This window comes from Parasteatoda tepidariorum, chromosome 6 (assembly GCF_982258835.1).
Source record: "Parasteatoda tepidariorum strain Cologne lab strain chromosome 6, Ptep-v5.0, whole genome shotgun sequence".
NCBI lineage: Eukaryota > Metazoa > Arthropoda > Arachnida > Araneae > Theridiidae > Parasteatoda > Parasteatoda tepidariorum.
This window is the reverse complement of record NC_141760.1, coordinates 5118884-5140442: the sequence shown is the minus strand read 5'-3', so window position 1 is coordinate 5140442 and position 21559 is coordinate 5118884. Positions and strand designations below refer to the sequence as shown.

Sequence of the window (21559 nt, the reverse complement as noted above, 5' to 3'; positions counted from 1 at the left end):
TTTAGACTTTCTGTTTGTAAACAGTAGGAGGCTACCACTATTTGTTATAAAATGTGTTTCGGAGCAGCTAAAAGAATAGAGTGACTATTTAATGGATGAAATAAATATATTTCTGGGAGTTTATAACTTAGAAAGGCAAAACCTTAATACTCCACTGGAACCATGTATTATGAATATCTGAAAGAGGAATTTTAAATAGATCGTTTTCAATTTTCTTTTAAGGCAAAATGTTGCTTAGAATATTTTATCATTTGCGTCTTTCAAAACATTGTCAAGATTTTGCCAATCAATGCTATCAACTTCTTGGGAATATTGCGCGTACAATTCTGATTCTAACCAATTATGAGCAACTAACAAGCAGGACGAAAATTCTAGTTATTCGGAATTCTAGTTATTCGGAATTCTAGTTTTAGCAAGACTCTTTTCCCCTTTTTCTTTGAAAGGGAGAGAGGTGTCTCGAAGAAGAAGAAGAAAAGGAAAAAAGAAGGAAAGAACGTGTCTTCGAATAGGAAATGGGAAATGTTGGAATGTTTTGGTGTACTGAAAAGAAAGAAACTCTTGCTTGATAGTTTTCTACCTGTTTCTTAACGAATAAGACAGTTTTTTGTAATATAGTAAACCTTCTCTTAAATTTGATGTAATTCAAATAATTAACAACAAATAATAATTTTTATTAACAAAATAATTACGAAGCATTACTTGTACAAAATTGTAAATAAAAATTTCTTTATCTATTATAATAAAATAAAACATTTTGGGGGGAGGGGGTTAGAACCTTTATATCCTACCCCTTGGCTACGGCCCTATTTGAAACCTAGCACCTGAGGCCACTTACGACCCTTTTCCCATCCATCATTAACTTGTAGAGCTGTAGTCATTGTGATGGTCGGAATGCAAATGGAATTGAAAATAAGCATTTTGTCACTGTATCTACATAAGTGAAGTATTTACTTTTTCTGTATCTTGGAGAGGATGCAGTTCGCGAATTCAAAACTAACGATATGCGCAATAATTGATTATAAGTCTAAGTAATTGCTCTTTTTGAAATAAAAATTAAATGTTCTTAAGACCGATATTCTAATTTTTTCGAAAATTATCAGTGCTTAGTTAAATTCAGGACTGAAAGTGAGACGTAATAGAGGAAAAACTGGCAGTTTAACCATTTCAATAATAAATGGTTTTTGGGCTGAGTAAATCTCTTTTTGCCAACAAACTAATTATAGCTATTAACTTTTCTCTCAGGGAAGAAGCAGCTTTATATGTGTATTGTATTCATTAAAACATTTTGGTAGTCAGGGATATTTTATTCTTCAGAAAAAATTCTAGAAATTAAATTTCATTTTTACCAGTTTTTGTTCTTTTCTGTTTTGATATATCTGGGTTCCCACGGTCATTGAAAATTTTTTTGGTAGTAGTAGTAAATTCAGGCTAAAGGTTAAGGTTTAGGCTAAAGGTTAACGCTAGAATATATTTCTTATTTTAATATACCACTTTATCGTTAAGTGGATTAGCAAGCTTGAAATTTCATGCATATACACCGAAGACCCATTTACATTATGACCACTTTGCTAATAGCATGTAGGACCACCTTTAGCCCTCAAAACTGCTAGCACCCGCAGTGGCATTGATTTCACAAGGTGCTGATAGGTCGTCTGATGTATCTGGTACCAAGCGCTCACCAACTGGTCCTGCAATTCCCTCACATTGCGAGGGGGTAGCGTGGCAGCACGAATTTGGTTTTCCAAGTAGGACCACAAATGCTCTATTAAATTAAGGTCAGGTGAATTTAGGTGCCAAGACATGACTTGAAAGTCACTGGAATGTTTCTCGACGATTCGACCCTTATTATATGGTGCATTATCCTGTTGGTAAACACCATCCCCCGCAGGAAAAACTGTTGCCATGAATGGATGAACCTGGTCTGCAACTATGTTCAAGTAGCTTACAGACGTCAGGGATCGTTCTATGAGGATTATGGGTCCTAATGTGCCCCATGAAAACATTGTTCTTGGGCGAGAAACCATGAAAGCCTAGGAGAGCCCATTGTCATAGATGAAGGGTGGTCATAATGCAATGGCTCTTCGGTGTATACTTTCTTTAAGAAAAAAAATTTTAATGATGGTTACACCGAAATTAAAATATCGGCATTTGTTTTATTTTCGTTACCACTTTTTAAATTTCTCAAGGCCCACCGGAACACTGTATATATCGATTTTCAACCCTGGTTAAATTGAAAACTTTTGAATCATTAAAAACTGAAGTACAATTGGAAATGGAGAAAGAGAAAACACTAGTAACAGAACTATTTCAATAATAGATATTTTTCGAGAGGGGTAAATTCTTAACAATTAACAATTCACTGCTATTAATATTCTCTCGTGAGAGAAGGAATTTAATATATAAATCATTTCTGTTAAAAAAATTTGGTAGTTATGGATATTTTATTCCTCCCGAAAAAAGCTAAAAATGAAATTTACTTGCTTCCAGTCTTTCTTTTTTCCATTTTGATATTTATGGACTTTGAGCCCTATTTCAGCAACACTTTGCAATGATGTAAAAAGTATATTTTGATAGAAAGTGGTAGGGAATTAACGCTAACGGAAGTCCATCATATTTATCAAGACAGAAAAACATAAAAACTGGTAATCAAAAAAATTTCCATTTTAATTTTTTTTTTGGGGGGGGGGGTGAACAGAATAAAATATTAATGACTACCGAAATTTTTAACGATACAATAAATATATAAGACTGCTTCTTCTTCGAGAGAAATTTAGTTGAAATGTATGGTTTATTGTTAAATATAGATTTATTTACTCATCACGAAAGCCATCCAATATTGAAACATTTTAATTACCTGTTTTTTCTCTTTTTCGTCTCACTTTCAGGCCTGCTTAAGCTCAGTTGATAATTTTTAGTGGTGATATACCACTTTAGTTTTAAATAAATTATGCACAGGCATCATTTTCGATCCAAGTGTTCACAAATGTACCAAAAACTCAAAGACAGAAAATATCAAAAGAGAGAAACGTATAAAAATTAAGGCTATGTTACTCAGATATAGTAAAATATCACTTAAAACTGTTTTTAAAATTAGGCTCTTTAATGTATGATATTCACTAAATGAACTTATTTTTCTGTACCCATTTATTAAATTAAATGGTTAAATATATTGCATGTTCGTAAAAGAATACATACACGTAATGTTAATTGTTGTAAATGGTATCAACAATACCCATTACAATTCTCCCCTTAAAAAACGATTTGAGGCAATAAATCATTGTAACCTAAATTGTTTTATACTTTTAAATATGCCTTAAAACTTTTTTACAACCGGATTACGATCAAGCAACACATGCACTTCTTTTTTCTTAATCCATTTATTAAATCAAATGTTCGAATACATGAAAGGTCACTGAAGGAAGTTAAATATCAAGTTACTGATATCCACAATTATGGTTATTATGAGCTTCTCAAAGAATAATTTGCAGAGCTATTCCACGTTTGTTACAGTTATGAAGAAATGAGACAAAAATGGTTTTAATAAAAAGAACGATTAATTATATTTTATTCAAATTAAGATTTGTAAATATATTAATTTGGTACAAAGAAGAATTCAAGGCGAATGATTCACAAGCAGTCCTTTTAGCGAAGAATAATGTCCTTTTGTTTGGAACATTTTCAAAGAAAAATGTCGTTAAACCAAATGTTGGCAGTGCACGAGATGGAAGTGGAGATTGCGTGCAGACAAAAAAAAATCTTCTAAGCTGTAAATATTTCTCCTTGAAATCTTCGATCTGAAACGAAAAAAAAATTAAGTTTAGAAATATCAAATAAATGCAAGCACAGTCTAGCATGATTTGTTGATCACCTTAGCAAGTTGAGTTATAGTCTTAACTGGACAGAAAGCACCAAACTCGCGAAACAGTTGTATTCTTACGATCACCTAAGGTGACTATCACGTTGGTTCATCGCAAGTAATCAACTTATACAGGATTCACTGAACCACAAGACAAATTTACTACAGGTTAAACAATTATACAAATTTATATTACTGAATTGCAAATTAGGGCAATTATGTATGTTGACAGCAAAATAAGTGACAATTATAAGCATCGATTTGATGGTGCGAACTACGTAAACAACTGGTAAACTTATAACAACTGGTCTTGTTAATTTGATATTACGTAATCATTAAGAAAGGTGATCAACTTACTAATGTGACCAACTTAACAGATAACATTTTAGTATGAGCTGAATTGCAAATTAAGAAATCTATTGTATTGATCTACACATTAGCCATAAACTCGCTTATGCACTGACATAAATAAAAATTATAATGAACTAATTTACTTAGATTACGGAAAATTTTTCTTTTTTTCGATTTATCCTAGACTTTCCTAAAAATTTATGAAACACTTTAACAAAAAATCAGTTTTAAACTAATTAAGGAACAGTCAGAATCGTGTGAAGAACTTTTACGTATTATCCTTTCAACTACTCAAATTTATTCATTAAATTATTTTCAACCAAAATTTTAAGTCTCGAGGCGAGAAGGTGTGTTTAAGTTTTATTTATACGCTGTTGCTTCAATTAAATAAAAAATGCAAGACAAATAAAGCGAGATTCATCTACTATTAAAGATATTTTGAAATCTTGTGCAAAGATAGACTCTACGGCTAGGGTAGTTAAAGAATGGAGTCAGTGGCATTCGTTCAATTTGTGTCCGTCACTAAGTTCATTATTTCGTTCGTGAACCCATTTACAAATATAAAGTACAGAGATATAATTCGTACGATTTGAGTTATTCAGTTTATGTTTATAAGCATTATTTTGACAAATCTGTTAGAATGATGTTGCTTACCTGAAGAAGTAGATAGAAAAAGAGATTTAACCGCCTTCTTCTTCTTCTGCTCCCTTGGTAAGGATGTTGGCGAATTTCTTGATGTCAATGTTTCCGTTGTTGTCAACAGGTGCTTCAGCAAGAGCCTCGTCGGCCTTTAAAACATAAAATAGAATCTCAATAATAGCCGTAAACACAAAAACAATTAAGCTAATTTAATTGCATTGGCTTAAAAATTGCAAAACTCTGTTTAGTTCTTATTTTTAAACTGACTATAATAGTTGTTGTAAGAAGTTAAACTTAAAATATTGACTATGCTTCTGCAAGTATGCTAAGAACGAACCAAAACGCGTAAGCTAACTGATTGAACAATTAGGCAGAATCGTAAATAACTTCAGGATTTAAGATGTGCTAGAACTGAACTGCAACTTGTACATTAGCTAATTGAACTATTATGCTGAGTTACAAATAACTTCAGCATTGAAAGTGTGCTAAAACTAGACAACAACCCGTATATTAACTAAATGAACTATTTGGCTGAGTCATAAAAAATTTAAGCATCGGTGTGCTAACTACAACACACATATTTAGCTAATTGATCTATTAGATTGAATCAGAAATAACTTCAGTATTGAAAGTATGCTAAAAATTAACCATAACACGTTAATTTATTAATACTACTAAGTTGAATCTTAAAAAACTGCAGCGTTTAAAATATTCTAAAGAAATTAATCGAAGCATGGAAATTAAACTGAAGGGATTTATATCTTATAATGTAAAAAGGACGCTTATCTGTGAGGAAAGCAAATATTATTTTGAAAAAAAAAATCGCAATTTTTTTCAATGTACTATTGAAAGTAAAAACAGAGAATGTTTTTGTTTCAAATACGAATAATTTGTAATATAATCATAGCGGTAGCTACGGTTGAGTAATTAAATAGATGATGAACAATTAAAAAGGAATCGAGATTCTACCACTTTTTACATTTATAATTGCCTGTGGCATTCCTGCAAAACCTAATCTTATGGGGCTCTTTTTATTTGAGAGTTTTTCTTTAAGGAAAAAAAATCTAATGATATTTAAATGACTTTTAATGAGATTTTTCTATCACTAAGAAAAAAAAATGTTGACATTGTTTCACATCTTTATAGAATTCAAATGCAGTAGTTATTTATTGAATATTTTATTTATCTTCAAAACGGTAGAATAAAATTTTATTTACCTCTTTCTCAGAGAACTTTTCTCCCCAAGTTGTTAGGGCGCGCCTTAGCCTGAAAGGAGAAGAAAATTATTGAGTCTATAAGTTGATGAATACATGCGGAATATTCATTGAAATGAATGTCCGAAATGGGTGGTTGTCGACTTCCACTAGTGAATGTTGACAATCAATAAGTCGATTTGGTAAATGTCCGAAATATATACTAGGTCTAGTTAAGTCCCTGCCCGGTATTCCCTGCGCTAATGTTTTTTTTTTTTAAATGTTCAGTGTCACTGCCCGGTACTTCGACACTTCGAACACCTCAACAGATATTAAAATAATGAATAAATATAATAATTTCAAGGAATAAATTAATATGGGATATAACAAATTATTTGAATCATTCACCAAAGTGATTGTTGACATTCACCTGTGAAAGTCGACATTTTCTTGATTTCGGTCGTTCACGGTAACGATTAATTATTTCTTAAATTAATTGATATTGTTTTTTATTGATTGTGCTGATAAAATTATTTTATTTTATGCACTTTTCAAATTATTGTTATTATACACAATGTATTATTTTTAAGATTCCTTGAAGTAAATGAAGTAAAAAAAAATACATTAGGAGACATTATAGTGTATATTAGAAGACAAAAATTATAAATTGGGTGAAGAACGAACTAAAACGCTATCAGAATCTGTGGAAAATGAGGAAGTATTGATGAAAAATATCAAACCTAATTTTATTGAAGGTGATAAAACTTGGGGGTGCTTCTAATAACCGTCTCTTATCACCTTTCGATTTCATCCAGCAATGAAACATGATTTTATTCCGTCCTTTTGCAGCTGTTATTTATTAAATTTCAATAGGTCTACGTTTTTTTTTTTTTTTGCTTAAAAGTATTATCCTCTCACAATGATCCCCTTAATAAGTATATTTATAAGTATTATCCCCTTATAAGTGATCCCCTTAATAAGTATTTATATGACTTCATAACTGTCAAGAATTGAAGGTGATTACAAACCCTCTGTGATATAGATTAAGGGTGGTGATTAAAAATCTCCAGATGTATGAATTTAAAAATTTTACAATATGTTAGTTAAGTTTATAAATAAAATGTTTTTGAAAAAATGTTTTCACACAGAAAGTTTTTAATATTTATTTGCCAAAATATGAAAATAACTGGCGGTTTTGTAATTGATGAAAAAATATTTCATTGTTACAATAAATAAAGTTTTATGAATATCATATTATCCTGTAATTATTAATCCTGTTTTATGAATATCATATTATCTGTAAATAGCAAAAATGACATTAATTTATTTGAAAATCACTTAACATCAAATATATAGTAGTTATTTCCAGATAGTTTTATAAGCAACTTTGTATATGCATTCATCCCAATGAGAAAAAATAAACTTTCATGTTTTTAAAACTATAGTAATAAATAAATGTTGAATATATATGTTTGTGCAATAATTTTAAATTTATATTTTACTCTAGTTGCCTGTACTTCGTTTATAATTAAAAAAAAGTCTATTAAAATAATTACTTATTAACGTTTTTAGCGTAGTGGTTTCGCATAGATTCAAATAATTGTGTTAATATAAACTGAATATATTGCGCTGAATATGAAATAGACTTCATATATAGTTTACAGCTTCCAAATTAACTTACGTTTCTTCTTTGCATTTGCCATCTCCTTCATCGTACATGTTGAAGGCGTTGACAATTACTTCTTCCTCATCAGTTCCTGGTTGAGAAAGAAACAATTGTTTTATTTGTTTAAAATAGCATATAGCAATTTTTTCACTTTAAAATTATTTTCAAAAATTTGTTTTTGTGTAATTATATATTATGCGAGTAAAAACAATTTTCATGGAGAATCTTTTTATTCTCGTTATCTTTTTTTTCACACTTTTTGCCATTCAGTTCAATTTTTTTTTGCTTTTGAATTTGTATTTCCTCGTATTCATTCTTCTATTTTAAAGATTTTAAATATTTCTAAACAACGTGAGACCCCTGTACAGTTATCAGACCTAAGATAAATTACCGATATATGTATTAAATCAGCTCATAATTTAAATTAAATAGAGTGTTTATCTTTAAATTTTTAGCATGTATTGATGGATGAAATATCTCCTACATAGGTATATAGTTTACTAACTAAATAAGGCCGAGTTACTCTGTAGATAACATGCGCATCAAATTAAGCAATTTTAGTTTTTATGATACAAAATTAAAAAAGTGAAATGGAATTTGTTATGTCCCCTCTAAATGCTAATTTCCAACTATCTCCCTTCTCCTTTTTATTTTCCCCCCAAAACCGGGAGCATCAATAATATACGCATCAATAATACTGAATTGAAGAAAAAGTGAAAATATAAGTTTTTACATTTTCTTTTTTTTATTTGTTCAGAAAGAACAGATATAAGAGGAAAAGTAATTAAAACAAGAGTACATACTTTTTTTTAATTGAAATTATTTAAAATGAAAGTTAAATACTAATTGATAATTAAAATTAAATAATTAATTGATAATTAAAATTTAAAAACTCCATTGTTCAACTTTACAAAGACTTTACTGCTCTCTCAGTTAACGGATGAATATGAAAGGTCCGCTTTTAAAAGCAACTGTTCAACCTATTTCTCTGTTGCTGAGAGGATCTGGAAAACAAATCTTTGTTTAACCCAATATATAACTAAAAAGTTCAGAAATTTTAGAATTTTTATTTATTTATTGCATTATTTTTTTTAAAATCGTAATTCTTCGTCTGAACTTTTAGTTTCGTATACATTTTCAATTTCAATATTTGCTAGCTTTTTATCATTATTTTTACTTATTTTCCTTTTAATACTCATCACCCCATACAAATCGCCCACTTAGAGGCAATCGCCCCCAGTTTAGGAACCACTGTTATAGAAAATCAGAGTTGTTCTAAATGAAATTGTCACTAGTTTTAAATAATTGTATAAAATCTTACCAGCTATCCTGTCACCGAAGATGGTAAGGAACATGGTGAAGTTGATGGGTCCGGGAGCTTCAGCAATCATAGAGTCAAGCTCGGCTTCTGTGCATAGACGACCTACAAACACACAATTTAATAATTCACACTTAATAAATGTTTAATCATTTTTGAAAAAAACTATTGCATCTGCCGACAATCTTTTAACATTTTAATGAATTTAGATGCGCTATATTTAGTTAAAAACATCTTAACTGAATATTTAATAATAAAAGAATTACTAATCTGGGTACGTATAATTAAACATGCAGTTGCAAGTTCTTTCACTGATAAATACTTAAAAATCAAAAGTATGCTTTAAAATTTCAAACATATCAAAACGGTGAGTTGGATCAATGAATGAGGCTCTGAGAATTTATATCAACTGACGTCAAAAATGGAATTTTGAAGAACTTTAATTTATTTCTCTCTTTACTTCGGGTCAGCTGGAGCCTTATGGAAATCATTTTCAAAGATGAAAGTCTCAGAGAAATTATGCTTTGAGTGGATTAAGGGTTGCTATTTATATCATCAGATAAACAATTGAAATGGTTTTGTAATCAAGGAAATACAAATTTACCGAGGGAATCGAATGTAGCTCTGATGTCATTTTTGGATACGAAGCCATCCTTATCTTGGTCAATGAGTTGGAAAGCCTGCAAAAAGGAAAAAAAAAATGTTATTAGACACAAATTATATTTTCTATCTACAATTCAATCTATATTTTCTATCTAAACTATATTTTCTTCAGTTTTTTTTCCAAAAATTTATTCCTAGTTATATTTCCAGTTAGTTAAGTTTATTCCTAGTTAATAGAAATGTATGCATTCTAAATTTATTCATAGTAAATTTATATATTTTTTTATTTCGATTTTTTTTATCCTTTACAGATGTAAATTTTTCTAAAGAAAGACAATTAAACAGCAAACAATTAAAGAAAACAATAAAATAATTATCAATTAAAGTTTATATACGTAAAAATAAACTGTACATAATTACGAAAGTTTCATTGAAGTCTTATACTTTTTTGACTTTCGAAATACTTTTCTATTTTTTATACTTTTTTGACTTTCGAAATACTTTTCTACTTTTTATACTTTGTCGACTTTTTCCGTACTTTCGAAATTTAAAATAAAAATTTTACTTAAAAGTAATGCTTTAAAATTATTCAAATTTCTCCGAAAATCATAAGAGATAATTTATTATTACATAACTGTCATGAAAAAAAAAATTTGCATTTACTTTATAACTGTTTTTTACTAGGGGGTTTAAACATTTACTTTATACATTTTAACTAACAATAAATTCTTAATCTTTAAAAATTTAATCTTAAAATAATTTTCAATACTTTATTCTTTAATTAACAATGTTAAGAAGTATTAAACTTCTTAACATTATATCCCAATAAACATTTCAATTTATATAAATATTTTTAGATAAATGAATCAAAATAAAATAACCATACATGATTCTTAAAAAATATAACTTCAAAAATGTATATTGAAAAATATTATATTTGCTGATTGTTGAAAGAATAATTATTCTTTCTGATTTGTTGATATTATATACAGTTTGATGTCAGTGATTAACTCGATCAAATTTCTTTGTATACACATTAAAGAAATGTTGAAGTTGTGAATGAGAAAAATGCATCTAACAATTCCCAATTATAGTACGAATATTTCTAATGATTGTTTTTTACTAGGACGTTAAAATAAGCTTATCGATCTTAATATCATTTGTGAGTTTGTATATTCTTTTTAGTTAAAGGAAACGATGCTAATAAGTATGAGTTTGTTCTTAAATGATCGTTTCTTTCATTGATTTTCTTACTTCTTTGAATTCTTGTACTTGGTGAGGTGTGAACATAGCGAAGACATTACTGCCTGATCGCTGCGCCCTCCTCTTGGAAGAAGATGGCTTTGCAGGGGCTGGAGCAGGGGCTGCATCACCCTCATCTGCCTCCTTCTTCTTCGACTTCTTCTTCTTCTCTTTCTTGTCTTCGTCACCCTGAGAATCATCAAATAGAAATTAGAACGGAATATCTACAGAACTTTTATTTCTTCACAGTAAAATAATATTCTACAATAATTATAAATATGGGTAGTATATAAAAATTATAATATCTGTATCATATATGGTGCGATTTTACACCCAAAATCGCATTGTATGTTTAAATGTCGATCACATTGCAATTTCGTTGTCATTGCAATGCGATACATGAGTATTGCACTGTGTGATTACAAAGTACATCAATCACGAAAGAATTTTTATTTTGTTATCAATGGATAGAAATTATAACGCGTTTTTAATAACGCGTAATCTATATTCTGCTAAATCATTAAATGTAAATTGCGGCTATGTTTAAGTAGGTTTTGTTAATCAGCTCTTAGATGGAATGTTAATATTTCTACTATACTATACAAGGATTGATCAAAATAATGGAAACACTTCTATACTTATGTAAAAAACAAACAAACTATTTTTTATCAGCAAATGGCTGTTCATATTTCATAACTGCTAACTGTCAACAAATATATTCGAAACTGTTGTTATAGTTCGAAAGATCATGCTGGAAACTTTTAGAAATGGTGGTCAATGGCAAGCAACATGAGAATTCAAAGTTAAAATCTCATTTTCTTTTTTAATATCACTATAATTAAATAAGCATTCTTATATCTTTATTGCAGTCTAGTAGAATGATTTTAAAATTGCCGGTATTAAATCAAGAAAAAAGTTATTAACTTTTTTCCCTCATTTTTGTCGACCCGAAGTTTACATGGGTAAAAAGAGCACACTATCTAAAAGCTTCAAGCATGATCTTTCAAGTTGAGCCAACAGCTTTGGCATGTATAATCTTCCAAAACATTTGCTTCAAAAAGAAAAATAGTTTAAATAAAGTTAGTACAAAACTGTTTCCATTTGTTTGATTAACCCCTGTATATTAATTAACATAAACTGAATCAAAGACTTATCTCTTTGAAAATACACTTTGATATTATTTTTTCTACCTTCGACTTTTACTATTTTTTATGTCTTTAATCATTGCTTTAAAATGTTTTCATATGATCTTATAACCTTCATTTTCATAACTTGGAATAAGGACAGATTTTTTCTATTAAGTAAGCTAATTTCTCGAATACAGAATTTGAACTCAAATACATATCATCCTTTTTTTTTACTTTTGTTTTTGAAGGTGTGAATGGATTTTCAGTTTTTTTGGCACGAGTTTACTTGAGTCAGAGAGTTAGAATTTTTCTGCCTCCGTCAGTTCTTTCTTTTTTTTTTCTTCACCATCTCACTTTAGAACAAAAATACCACGAGCGCCTGAACAAGCACTTTATTCCCGAGTTCTTCCCATTCTCTCACCAGAAATAGATATTCTCTCAAATCACCCTCGAAATATCGCGTCTTAGAGAGAAAAAACATAGTCGCGTGAAGGACTCATATTTCTTATAATTTGGATAACTTAAACATCTATTTGAAATAAGTAAATAACAAATATTTTAAATTATCCTTAACATGTTTTGAATTCCAAAGTTATGATTCTTCTGGTTCAAATAGCATTTAACTTGAAACTTTCAACAGTTATTGTATAGTTAACTTTTGGAAGTATTGAAGTTATTTTTAAGGGCTTTCAAATTCTGATGTTCTATTCTTTATTTTTCAATCCATAATTAACATACAAGTTTCACATTCAAGTTATTCTCATAGTCTTTTAAATACTGATGTTTGATTCTTCTGATTTAAACGTTATTTAACTTCTAGGTAAAATTTTTTAGGTTCCTAAAGTCTTTTAAATCCTGATGCTTGATTCTTCTAGATCAAACTACAATTAACTTCCAGGGTTTCGTTTTTCTAATTTCTTGAAGTCTTTTAAATCCTGATGCTTGATAATTCTGATTCAAACTACAATTAACTTCAAGGTTTCCCTTTTGAAGTTATTTTTAAAGGCTTTTATAGCCTGATGCTTGATTCTTTTTGTTAAATTTACATTTAACATGTAAGTTTCATGTCTAAGTTATTTAAGTTTATTAAAATTATAATGCTTGATTTCTTTTGGGTTCAAACTATTGTTAACTTGCAGGTTCCCTATTAAATTATTAATGAAAATGTCTTTTGAATCCTGCTGCTTGATACTTCTGGCTTAAACCATTATTAACTTGTAGGTTTTATACTTAATGTTGAACTAATTTTCCAGTTTCAAATTAATCTTGCAATAAGTTTCCAAATTTCGTATTCAAAATACAATTAATTTTTATGTTACATTTTTAAGTTATGATTAATTTTCAGGTTTCAGATTCAAATTCAATTAATATTTTAGTTCAAGTTTTAAAATTAAATTTCCTAGTTTAAAGTTCTATCAATATTAGGATCAAAAGAATTTAGCCAAAAGATGTGGGTTATTTATTGAAAATCTAATAAAGTCAATCTTATATTTAGTTTAAATTTCTTTTCTGTTTTCGTTACATTTTCCGATTTTCTTACAGTTTTCAGAATATTATTTTTTTTTCATAAATTTTTAGAGTTAATTAAAATTACTATTAAAATATTAATTTTGTCAAATAAGAATCAATTCACTTATATATTTTTATAAGCAGTATTTTAGTGTTCTTAATGAAATCAATCATTCAGAATGATATCATTTCATTTTGCTATAAATTAACAATTATTATTTATCTGATTAGATTACATTTGATGCAGACTGACTGAGAGCGTATATTTTACCTTGAATAATTCCTTCAAGCCAAAATGATTATTGAATTTGTAAACAATGTGTAAAACTGACTACAAATAAATGTTCTCAGTTATACCAATTCAACGTGTTATCCTCAATCAATTGTCATATAATAAGAAATTTTAAGTAAAAGTAATATTATTTATTTTAAGTAAAAGTTAAAAGTAATAAATTTTCAAATTTTGAAATTTTATTAAAATTACACGATTAAAAATAATAATTTTCATTTAGAATCGTCCCTAAAAAGCTTTTTTTTCTTCAAAATTTATAAAATTCTACATTTTTATTTTCAATTTCCTTTGCGTGGACTTAAAAAATTAATATTTCGCATCAACAGAAACTTAGTACTTCGCTCTCACACCTCTTTACAATTCCACAACACAATATTTTTAAAAGTTAGTTTAATTTCTTATTTTATTTTAAATACGATTTTTGATGCCTCATTCTTATATCATATTTTGAGTACTAATCTGTATATTTTTTGTGTTTTAGTTTTGTCTACCATCTTTTGTTTTTACTTTTAATAATATAAATGATATCAGTATTATTTCATTTTTACCTAATGATGCATTCAAAATAGTTTCAAACATTGTTAAATCATCTTAGATTCTATGATTTTGAATAATTGCAATTGCTTTATCCAATATTTAGACAAATTTTGATATCTGTTGTTTAATATTACTATGTTGTGCACAAAGATTAATGTATAATATGCTTTATAACTTTAAAATATCACTTTTATATTCAAATTTTCATTAATTTGTGTGACTAATTAAATATTTTATAACGTATAAAAATGTATAGCGCATAATTAGATTTGCGTATAGTTGTAAAAATATTAATTAACTTCATTCTTATATCATATTTTGAATACTAATTTTGTATATTTTTAAGTTTTAATTTTGTCCATCATCATATTTTTATATTTTTCATAATATAAATGGTATCAGTATTATTTTATTTTAATCTAATGACGCATTCAAATTAGTTTTAAATATTCTTAAATCATCTTAGAATCCATGATTTTAGCAATTGCAATTCTTTAAAATTGTTCTATATAACATTTAGTCTGATTTTGATATTGCTTAATATTACCATGTTTTGTACAAAGATTAATGTATAATAAGTTTCATAATTTTAAAATACTACTTTTATTTTTAAATTTTCATTAATTTGTATGACTAATTAAATATTTTAGAACGTATGATTAGACGTATGATTAACGTATGTAAAACGCATGATTTGATTTGCGTATAGTAGTAAAAATATTAACTACCACTCAATATGGAGCATTGGTGTCTGTGATAAAAAAGCATGCCAAAGCAAATAAACTGAAACATCATAATTGGCGTGCACTCCCGATTTATCCCTAGACACCCAGATATGGTTTAAGAAAAGAGAGACTAAGGGGAACGGAAAAAAAAGAAGGTAGGGAAAATATTCGGGCCATCAATCCTTTTCTTAAAATAAACGCCTTCCCAACACAGAATGCTGAGAAGCTAGAAAATTGAGAGCACAAAAGAATACGACCGCCATTTTGAACGGCCATTTTTGGCGATGCTATATATAAACAGACATGGAAGGTGCTTGGTTTCATCCACAGAGAATACTGCTGGTTTGAGATTACGATACGAACTTAGTTTATTTTGACAATGCAATGTCACAACTTAAGACTTATTAAATTTCAGTTCATTTTTTTTTCTCCATTCATTTTTATGTAAAAGAACTGAATTCTTAATTGAGAGAATTGTTATTGATGTAAAAGAACTGAGTACATAATTGAAATAATTTCAATTTTGGTAAGAACTGAATAAATGAAAGAATTTTAATTCATGCAAGAATTGAACGTATAATTAAAAGAATTACAATTCTTGTCACAACTTAATGCAAAAATGAATTCCGATTTAAGTTTGGAACAATAAATTCGGAGGGAAATTACAATCCAGGACAATTATTGAAAGCTCTTTCGACTGTTTCCTATGTAGAATGTTTCAATAATTAGCTTAAGTATAATGTAGTATAATTTAGTTTTCATTTTAATAGTCTTAAATCCTATAAATCAACAAAACTTTAAAAGAGGCTTTGTGTAATTTTTAAAATTACTTACCAACAAAATAAAAAGTTAAATTTATGCTAAACTCCATTTTTGAATATAAAAATACTTATTATTTTTTCCATTATAAATTATTTGCTTATTTGTGTGGAAATAATAGTCAAATCGTTTTGACGAACACGAATTTGAATATAGTTTCTTTGATGGTAAAGGAACTTCTTATTTAGTTTAAAAATCTTATTAATGAAATTTTAATTCTGAAATCTTCAAGTTCAGGGCTCTGTATTAAGATAAACAAATTAGATAACTTTTAAATAAAAATAAAATTTCAGGATGTTCGAGGTTTTTATTTTCAGTCTAGACGTTTTTGATAAACAATTTTTCTAACGTTCATGGAAACTGCAATTCTGGAACGAATTAAGTTTCTCTACTTTCTTTTAATTTTTTTTCTCTTTTGAGGTAAATAAAAAAGCCACTTTTATATGAAAGCTTTTTGGCTTGGTTTTAGTTTTTTCTATCATATCGCTCGTCATCATTCCGATTCGCAGCTTAATTTTGTGAGTTTTTTCTTCCGACTCCCAGCACCTAATCTAAACATTCGCGTGCTATAACTGTCATCATTACAAACAGATGACTGCCTTAAGATTAATTTTTGCTGTGAGTTTTCTTTGACAAATTAAGATTTAATTTCGATGATTTATAGGAGTTTAATTGAATGCTTATACTCAATCTAGGTGTCGAGTTATGGTCCTCCAAAAGTTAATGAAGGAAATACTTTTTGATCATGTAGTCTTCATCATTTTTATATCGGAATTGAAAACAATAATTCTTTGTAACAGAATTTTATTTCTAGCTTGTTTTCGCGTGGAATAAAAGATCCTTGTCTACACTGTAAAAAATTGCGGATCAAAATACCTTAAAAAGTGCCGGCTTTCCGGGTGACAGTTTTTTTTAATAATAAAATTCATTTTGTCTGGAGCATGTTACGGAACAAAATATCCGATGTACAGTAATTTTTACAGTAATAATTGCATTAAAATCACCGACACTCTAATTAAATAAATGTTACTGTAAAATATTACGATATGAAGCTTTACGGTAAAGTTGGATATTACGGAAAAATGGTCTTTCGGTAAAATGGATTTTACGGATGATGCGTCCAAAATGCCGCTTCTCAATACCTTTTTTTGATCTGCAATATTTTATTGTGTATCACGGAATTTAAGAATAATAACATGTGTAACAGAATTTTCTTCGCTGGAAATGAAGTTAAAAAAAAATAGAATGGTTCATATCCATGTATAATAAAAAACTTTAAATTTTCGTATTCATTTTGTGTTTTCAATAATAACGACCCTATGAGATTTCACATGATTTTACACATAAATATACATGATACATTCATAGCTTATTCTATAAACTTTTTAACAGTAATAATTTAAATATTTTAAACTATACAATGTCCTATAATCATGATTTTTCAAAATACAAAGTGTAAGCTAAATTGCAGAGCTTTAATTTTTCTTAATTATAAACCATTCTCAATTGATAACTTTTTCCCTGTACAAAACATTCCATTATGTACGTTATAATTCTTAATAAGTCAAGATAGTCACGAATATTTTACTCCTAGCGAAAACAAGAATGATATGAAATAGCATTTCCATCAGATTTTTTTTACAAGAACGAATAATTTAATAGTATCGGATAACTAGATAATTGAATGTTATTTCATCCAACTATCAAATTTTTAACAAAAGGTTTCTCCTGGTGGTAGTCAAATATATTTTTTAATTCCTGGTTTAAAGAATGTGATTTTTTTTATTAAAAAAAACAATTCCCTAGTAGCCTTCTAGATTATGCTGAACAAGTTGATGAAGTTTAAAAGAAATTCTATTCATTTTCAAATTTTTGATCTTCTTTTTTACGACTACTACGAAAATCTTCTGTAATGACTGCCCTTAATATGGAGTTTTAAAACCCTTGTTAAAAATGAAGACAAAGTATACAGGGTGACACAGAATATTAAAGCAAAAAATTATTCAAAAAGAGGCAAAACTGCTATCAAAATCGGACGAATCACAAGAAAGGCAGGCGATATGAAAAGGTGAGTCGAGATTGGAAGTCTTTCTAGTAATCGCTTTTTAACTCTTTGCTGTTTTCTCAAACAGTAAAACAGGTTCAATCAGTACTACCTTACTCAATAATGATTAGTTGGATTTCGGTAGCGTTTTTTTCTCATTTAAATATTAGTTTGAGATCACTAAAATCATATCATGCTTTGTTGATACTGATTTTTAAAATGTACATTAAGGGTGGTTATCACGGAACGTCTTGTATAAGTGGAAGTGTTTTAGTGTTTGTAAGAACTGAAAATGGGAAAAATATATTTTAAATGAACGAAAGCAATGTTCGTTAAAGGTACTTTGGACTAAGGTACTTTTTTTTAAAAAACAAAAATCGAACTGTCTTTTATTAGTTACTTTTTTTAAATTATCCCTTTTTACAAACAGCTTAAATTTAACAAAGTAATATTATTTTATTTCCTAATTGTTGGATTTCTATAATAAAAAATTATAGTTCATTAATAATTAAATTAATTTGGTATGAATAATAATTTATGAAAATTCTCAACAAATAATAGAATATCAGCGAAAATCGATATTCGAAACAGGTAGTTATTTTTACCAAATTAAGAAGAAAATTTAGAAATTATAACGTTAAACTTTTTGAAAATAAGTCTTATACGTTATCTATTTAACACGGTTATAAATTGTTTTAATGAGTTTGAAAGCCCAAAGCTGGTAAACTCATAGTCCATAAATAACATAATTTTGTTGCTGTACATTTAATTTATTTGTTTTATGTGATTTTTATACTTTATATATATATTTTCTATTTGCAGTTACATACATTTCTGGTTCATTTCACACCATGGCTTATAAACCCTTATCAATCTATCAAGTCTTAGAGAAGAACACCATAAAGATACATCCAAGTTCGCAGCGATATTTGAGCCTGCTTCCACCACGTTACAGAGCATTTAGCGGAACGGCAACCCAAAGACACTTTTTTTTTCTCTATTTTTTCTTTAAAAAGGTTCATACAAAAGTTATCCCGTTGTTCAAACAGGAGTTCTCTTGAATTTATTTCAGTACAATAATTTTAGCTAGCATGTTTCATTCAAAACTCTTAAAATCGTTTAAAATGGATTGTCATTACCGAATTTTATCAAGTAAAATATTATTATATAAAAATCACATTTATTTTCCTATCATAAGTCTAAACGAATATGATACTCCCTTAAATTTTTTTTACAGAAAAATTGAAAAAATTAATTATTTTCCGGAGTTTTAAACTTATTTCCACAATTAACGCATTTATTGTGTGAAAAAAAAAATTTATCAGAAAATATTTATGAACTCGTGTTTAGTTTATTAATTGTTTATTAACTTGTTTTCTTTTAAAAAATATCATATTTAAATGATTTATTAACGATTAAAAGTTTTTATATATACATACTAACTTTATTTCCATTTATGGATATTCTTATGAAAATAAATATATTGAGGGAAAAATATGATTTTTTTTGACATTAGCTCCAAAAAAAAAGTTTCTAAAGTAATTCTTTTGTCAAATAATCTACAGAATGATTTATCATAACATTGTTTGCTCTTGCAAGATGTAAATAAAGATAAGAAATAAAAAATTTAAGTAATAAAATAAGAAATTCATTGGAAATAGAATTATAAGCGAAATCTTACGATTAAAAAATAAATTTAAAATATTTACAAAAAATCTCTCAGATTGGTTTAAAAACATTAAAAATGAATTCTTCAATGTGAATTTAATTACAAAAGCTAAAATCACTAATTTCGCTCGAATCGGTACCTTATCAAATATTTAAAATGATACACAAAACCATCATGCAATTTTCATCAATAAAATCCAAGCATTTTAAAGTTGATTCTTAAGTTAATATTACATTTTATGTTGTTATAATAAATATAACTTTGATGAACATTTTAGAAATTGTTTTATAGGTATTAATGTTTGTGCTTATTTGCACTTATTTAATTAATTACTCGAAATAAGTTTTTAAATTATAAAAGCATAAAACATTAATTTAAAATATTCGATGATTTTATTGATGATCACAAATTCACAAGACAATATTAATATTTAAGTTGTTAAAAAATGGAAAAATATAAATTTCGAAATAGAAAATTTTAACATTCCAAAATTCCAACACACATAAAGTTGAATTATTAATGTTATTGAGAACATGAATTATTAATAACACTATTCATATATTTTTGAAGCTTTACTATTTTTATATTAATTAATTTGCTAAAAATTTAGTTTTAAACCTTAAAAAGCAAGCATCACACAATGTTTTTGAAATTTTAGGAGTCATAAAATTTTAAGAAATATTTCCAAAAATAGCAAACAAAATGCATCCAGTTGAATATACTCCAAGGCAGTTCTATTCTAATATTGAAATTTATTTATTTATTTCAAATGGCAGAGGTAATTGACATGAAAAAGCAAAAACATAGGAACAAAACAAGAAAGTAAAAAGTCATTTCCTTAGGAGCGCTCTTGCTTCCCAATCTAATATTAAAATAAAATTAAAAAATAGTTTTATCAAATATTTTGTTTGAAATTTTAATCTCTCTTTTACGTTTGTATGCAAGAATAACATTGAATAGATTTAAAAATTTTATCTTTCATTCTTATATTCAGATCCTTTAAAAGATTCTTGTTTATTGTTCTGATTTATTCCTTATTTTCAGCTTAAAAACTCGAAACTGTTTCCAAGCCAAAATTTATGAAATATATCTTTGCTTGGAAGTTAAATAATTACTAGAAATTTAATTAAGAAATATGAGCCAAAATATATTAAGCTTTAACTGCTCTTACAAACGTGTCCGAAGTAAACTAACGGTAGAATTAATAAATTAAAAGAAACTCATTTTCCCTGCGTGGAAAAAAGGAGTTCGGTAAATAGTAGTGCTTCCATGTTTCAACTACATGTTTACGAACCGTAACTTTTTTGACTGTCACAACGTATTCCACAATTTACTCCATGTAACGTATAATCCCAAGACAGTTTAAGAAAACATCCGAAATCAAGTGAAGCGTGAATTGAAGAGGAGTCGGGGATGGGAGAAAAAGGTATGTATCAAGCAACTAAAATCCACATCACTACTCACCATGATGAGTTACTAGTTGATGAGGAGCAGAAACTAAAGAGAAGATGCTAGGTCGAACCCCGGCTCAAGAAGTGAGGATTCCGGCACCCCCTCTAGTAGCCTATCTCCTCGAACTCCTCCCCCTTTGACGTCACCTACTTCCAGGTACCCCCTTGCCAATAATACTCTATGAGCTGTTAGTCCCCTTACTTTTTTAGGGATGTCTGCCAAGATGTGGCGTTTCTTCTCCGATGAAGAACATCACATACCAAAGAAACTGGCAATATACAGATATAGAGTGTTCTAAAATTGGATTCTGTTGGAGGACTTCTTCCTTCCACCAAATAAAAGACATGGATAGTTGTTGTTTTTGCAAGACCTTTTTGTTTCTTTTTATTTTTAGGGTATTGTGTGGTGCCCCACTCACTAAAGGTCTGTCTATTAAGAGGATGGAAAGTTTCGTGAATTTGATTGGTTTTGTAGGCCAACACGTGAATAAAACTGTAACTGGAGCGTGCCAGCAGCC

General features: G+C 28.2%; 1 protein-coding gene across 1 annotated transcript; it reads right to left on the bottom strand.

Annotated features, from left to right (window-relative positions):
• Positions 1–3535: 3535 nt before the first annotated feature.
• LOC147807520 (myosin regulatory light chain 2, ventricular/cardiac muscle isoform-like) lies at positions 3536–21120 on the bottom strand. Its single transcript, XM_087165342.1, has 8 exons — positions 21055–21120; positions 10881–11057; positions 9628–9703; positions 9027–9128; positions 7721–7796; positions 6064–6112; positions 4862–4995; positions 3536–3794 (listed from the first exon to the last, which is right to left on the bottom strand). The coding sequence occupies exons 1-7, from the start codon at positions 21055–21057 to the stop codon at positions 4888–4890; spliced, it is 591 nt and encodes a 196-aa protein (XP_087021468.1). The 5' UTR covers positions 21058–21120; the 3' UTR covers positions 3536–3794; positions 4862–4887.
• Between the last annotated feature and the right edge of the window lie 439 nt (positions 21121–21559).

Excerpts from the sequence above, each read along its gene's own strand:
- LOC147807520 (XM_087165342.1), bottom strand. Across the intron at positions 9,129-9,627 it reads AGCTACATTCGATTCCCTCG|GTCGTCTATGCACAGAAGCC; the intron begins GTAAATTTGTAT and ends GTGTGTTTGTAG. Across the intron at positions 6,113-7,720 it reads GGCAAATGCAAAGAAGAAAC|GCTAAGGCGCGCCCTAACAA; the intron begins GTAAGTTAATTT and ends TTCTCCTTTCAG.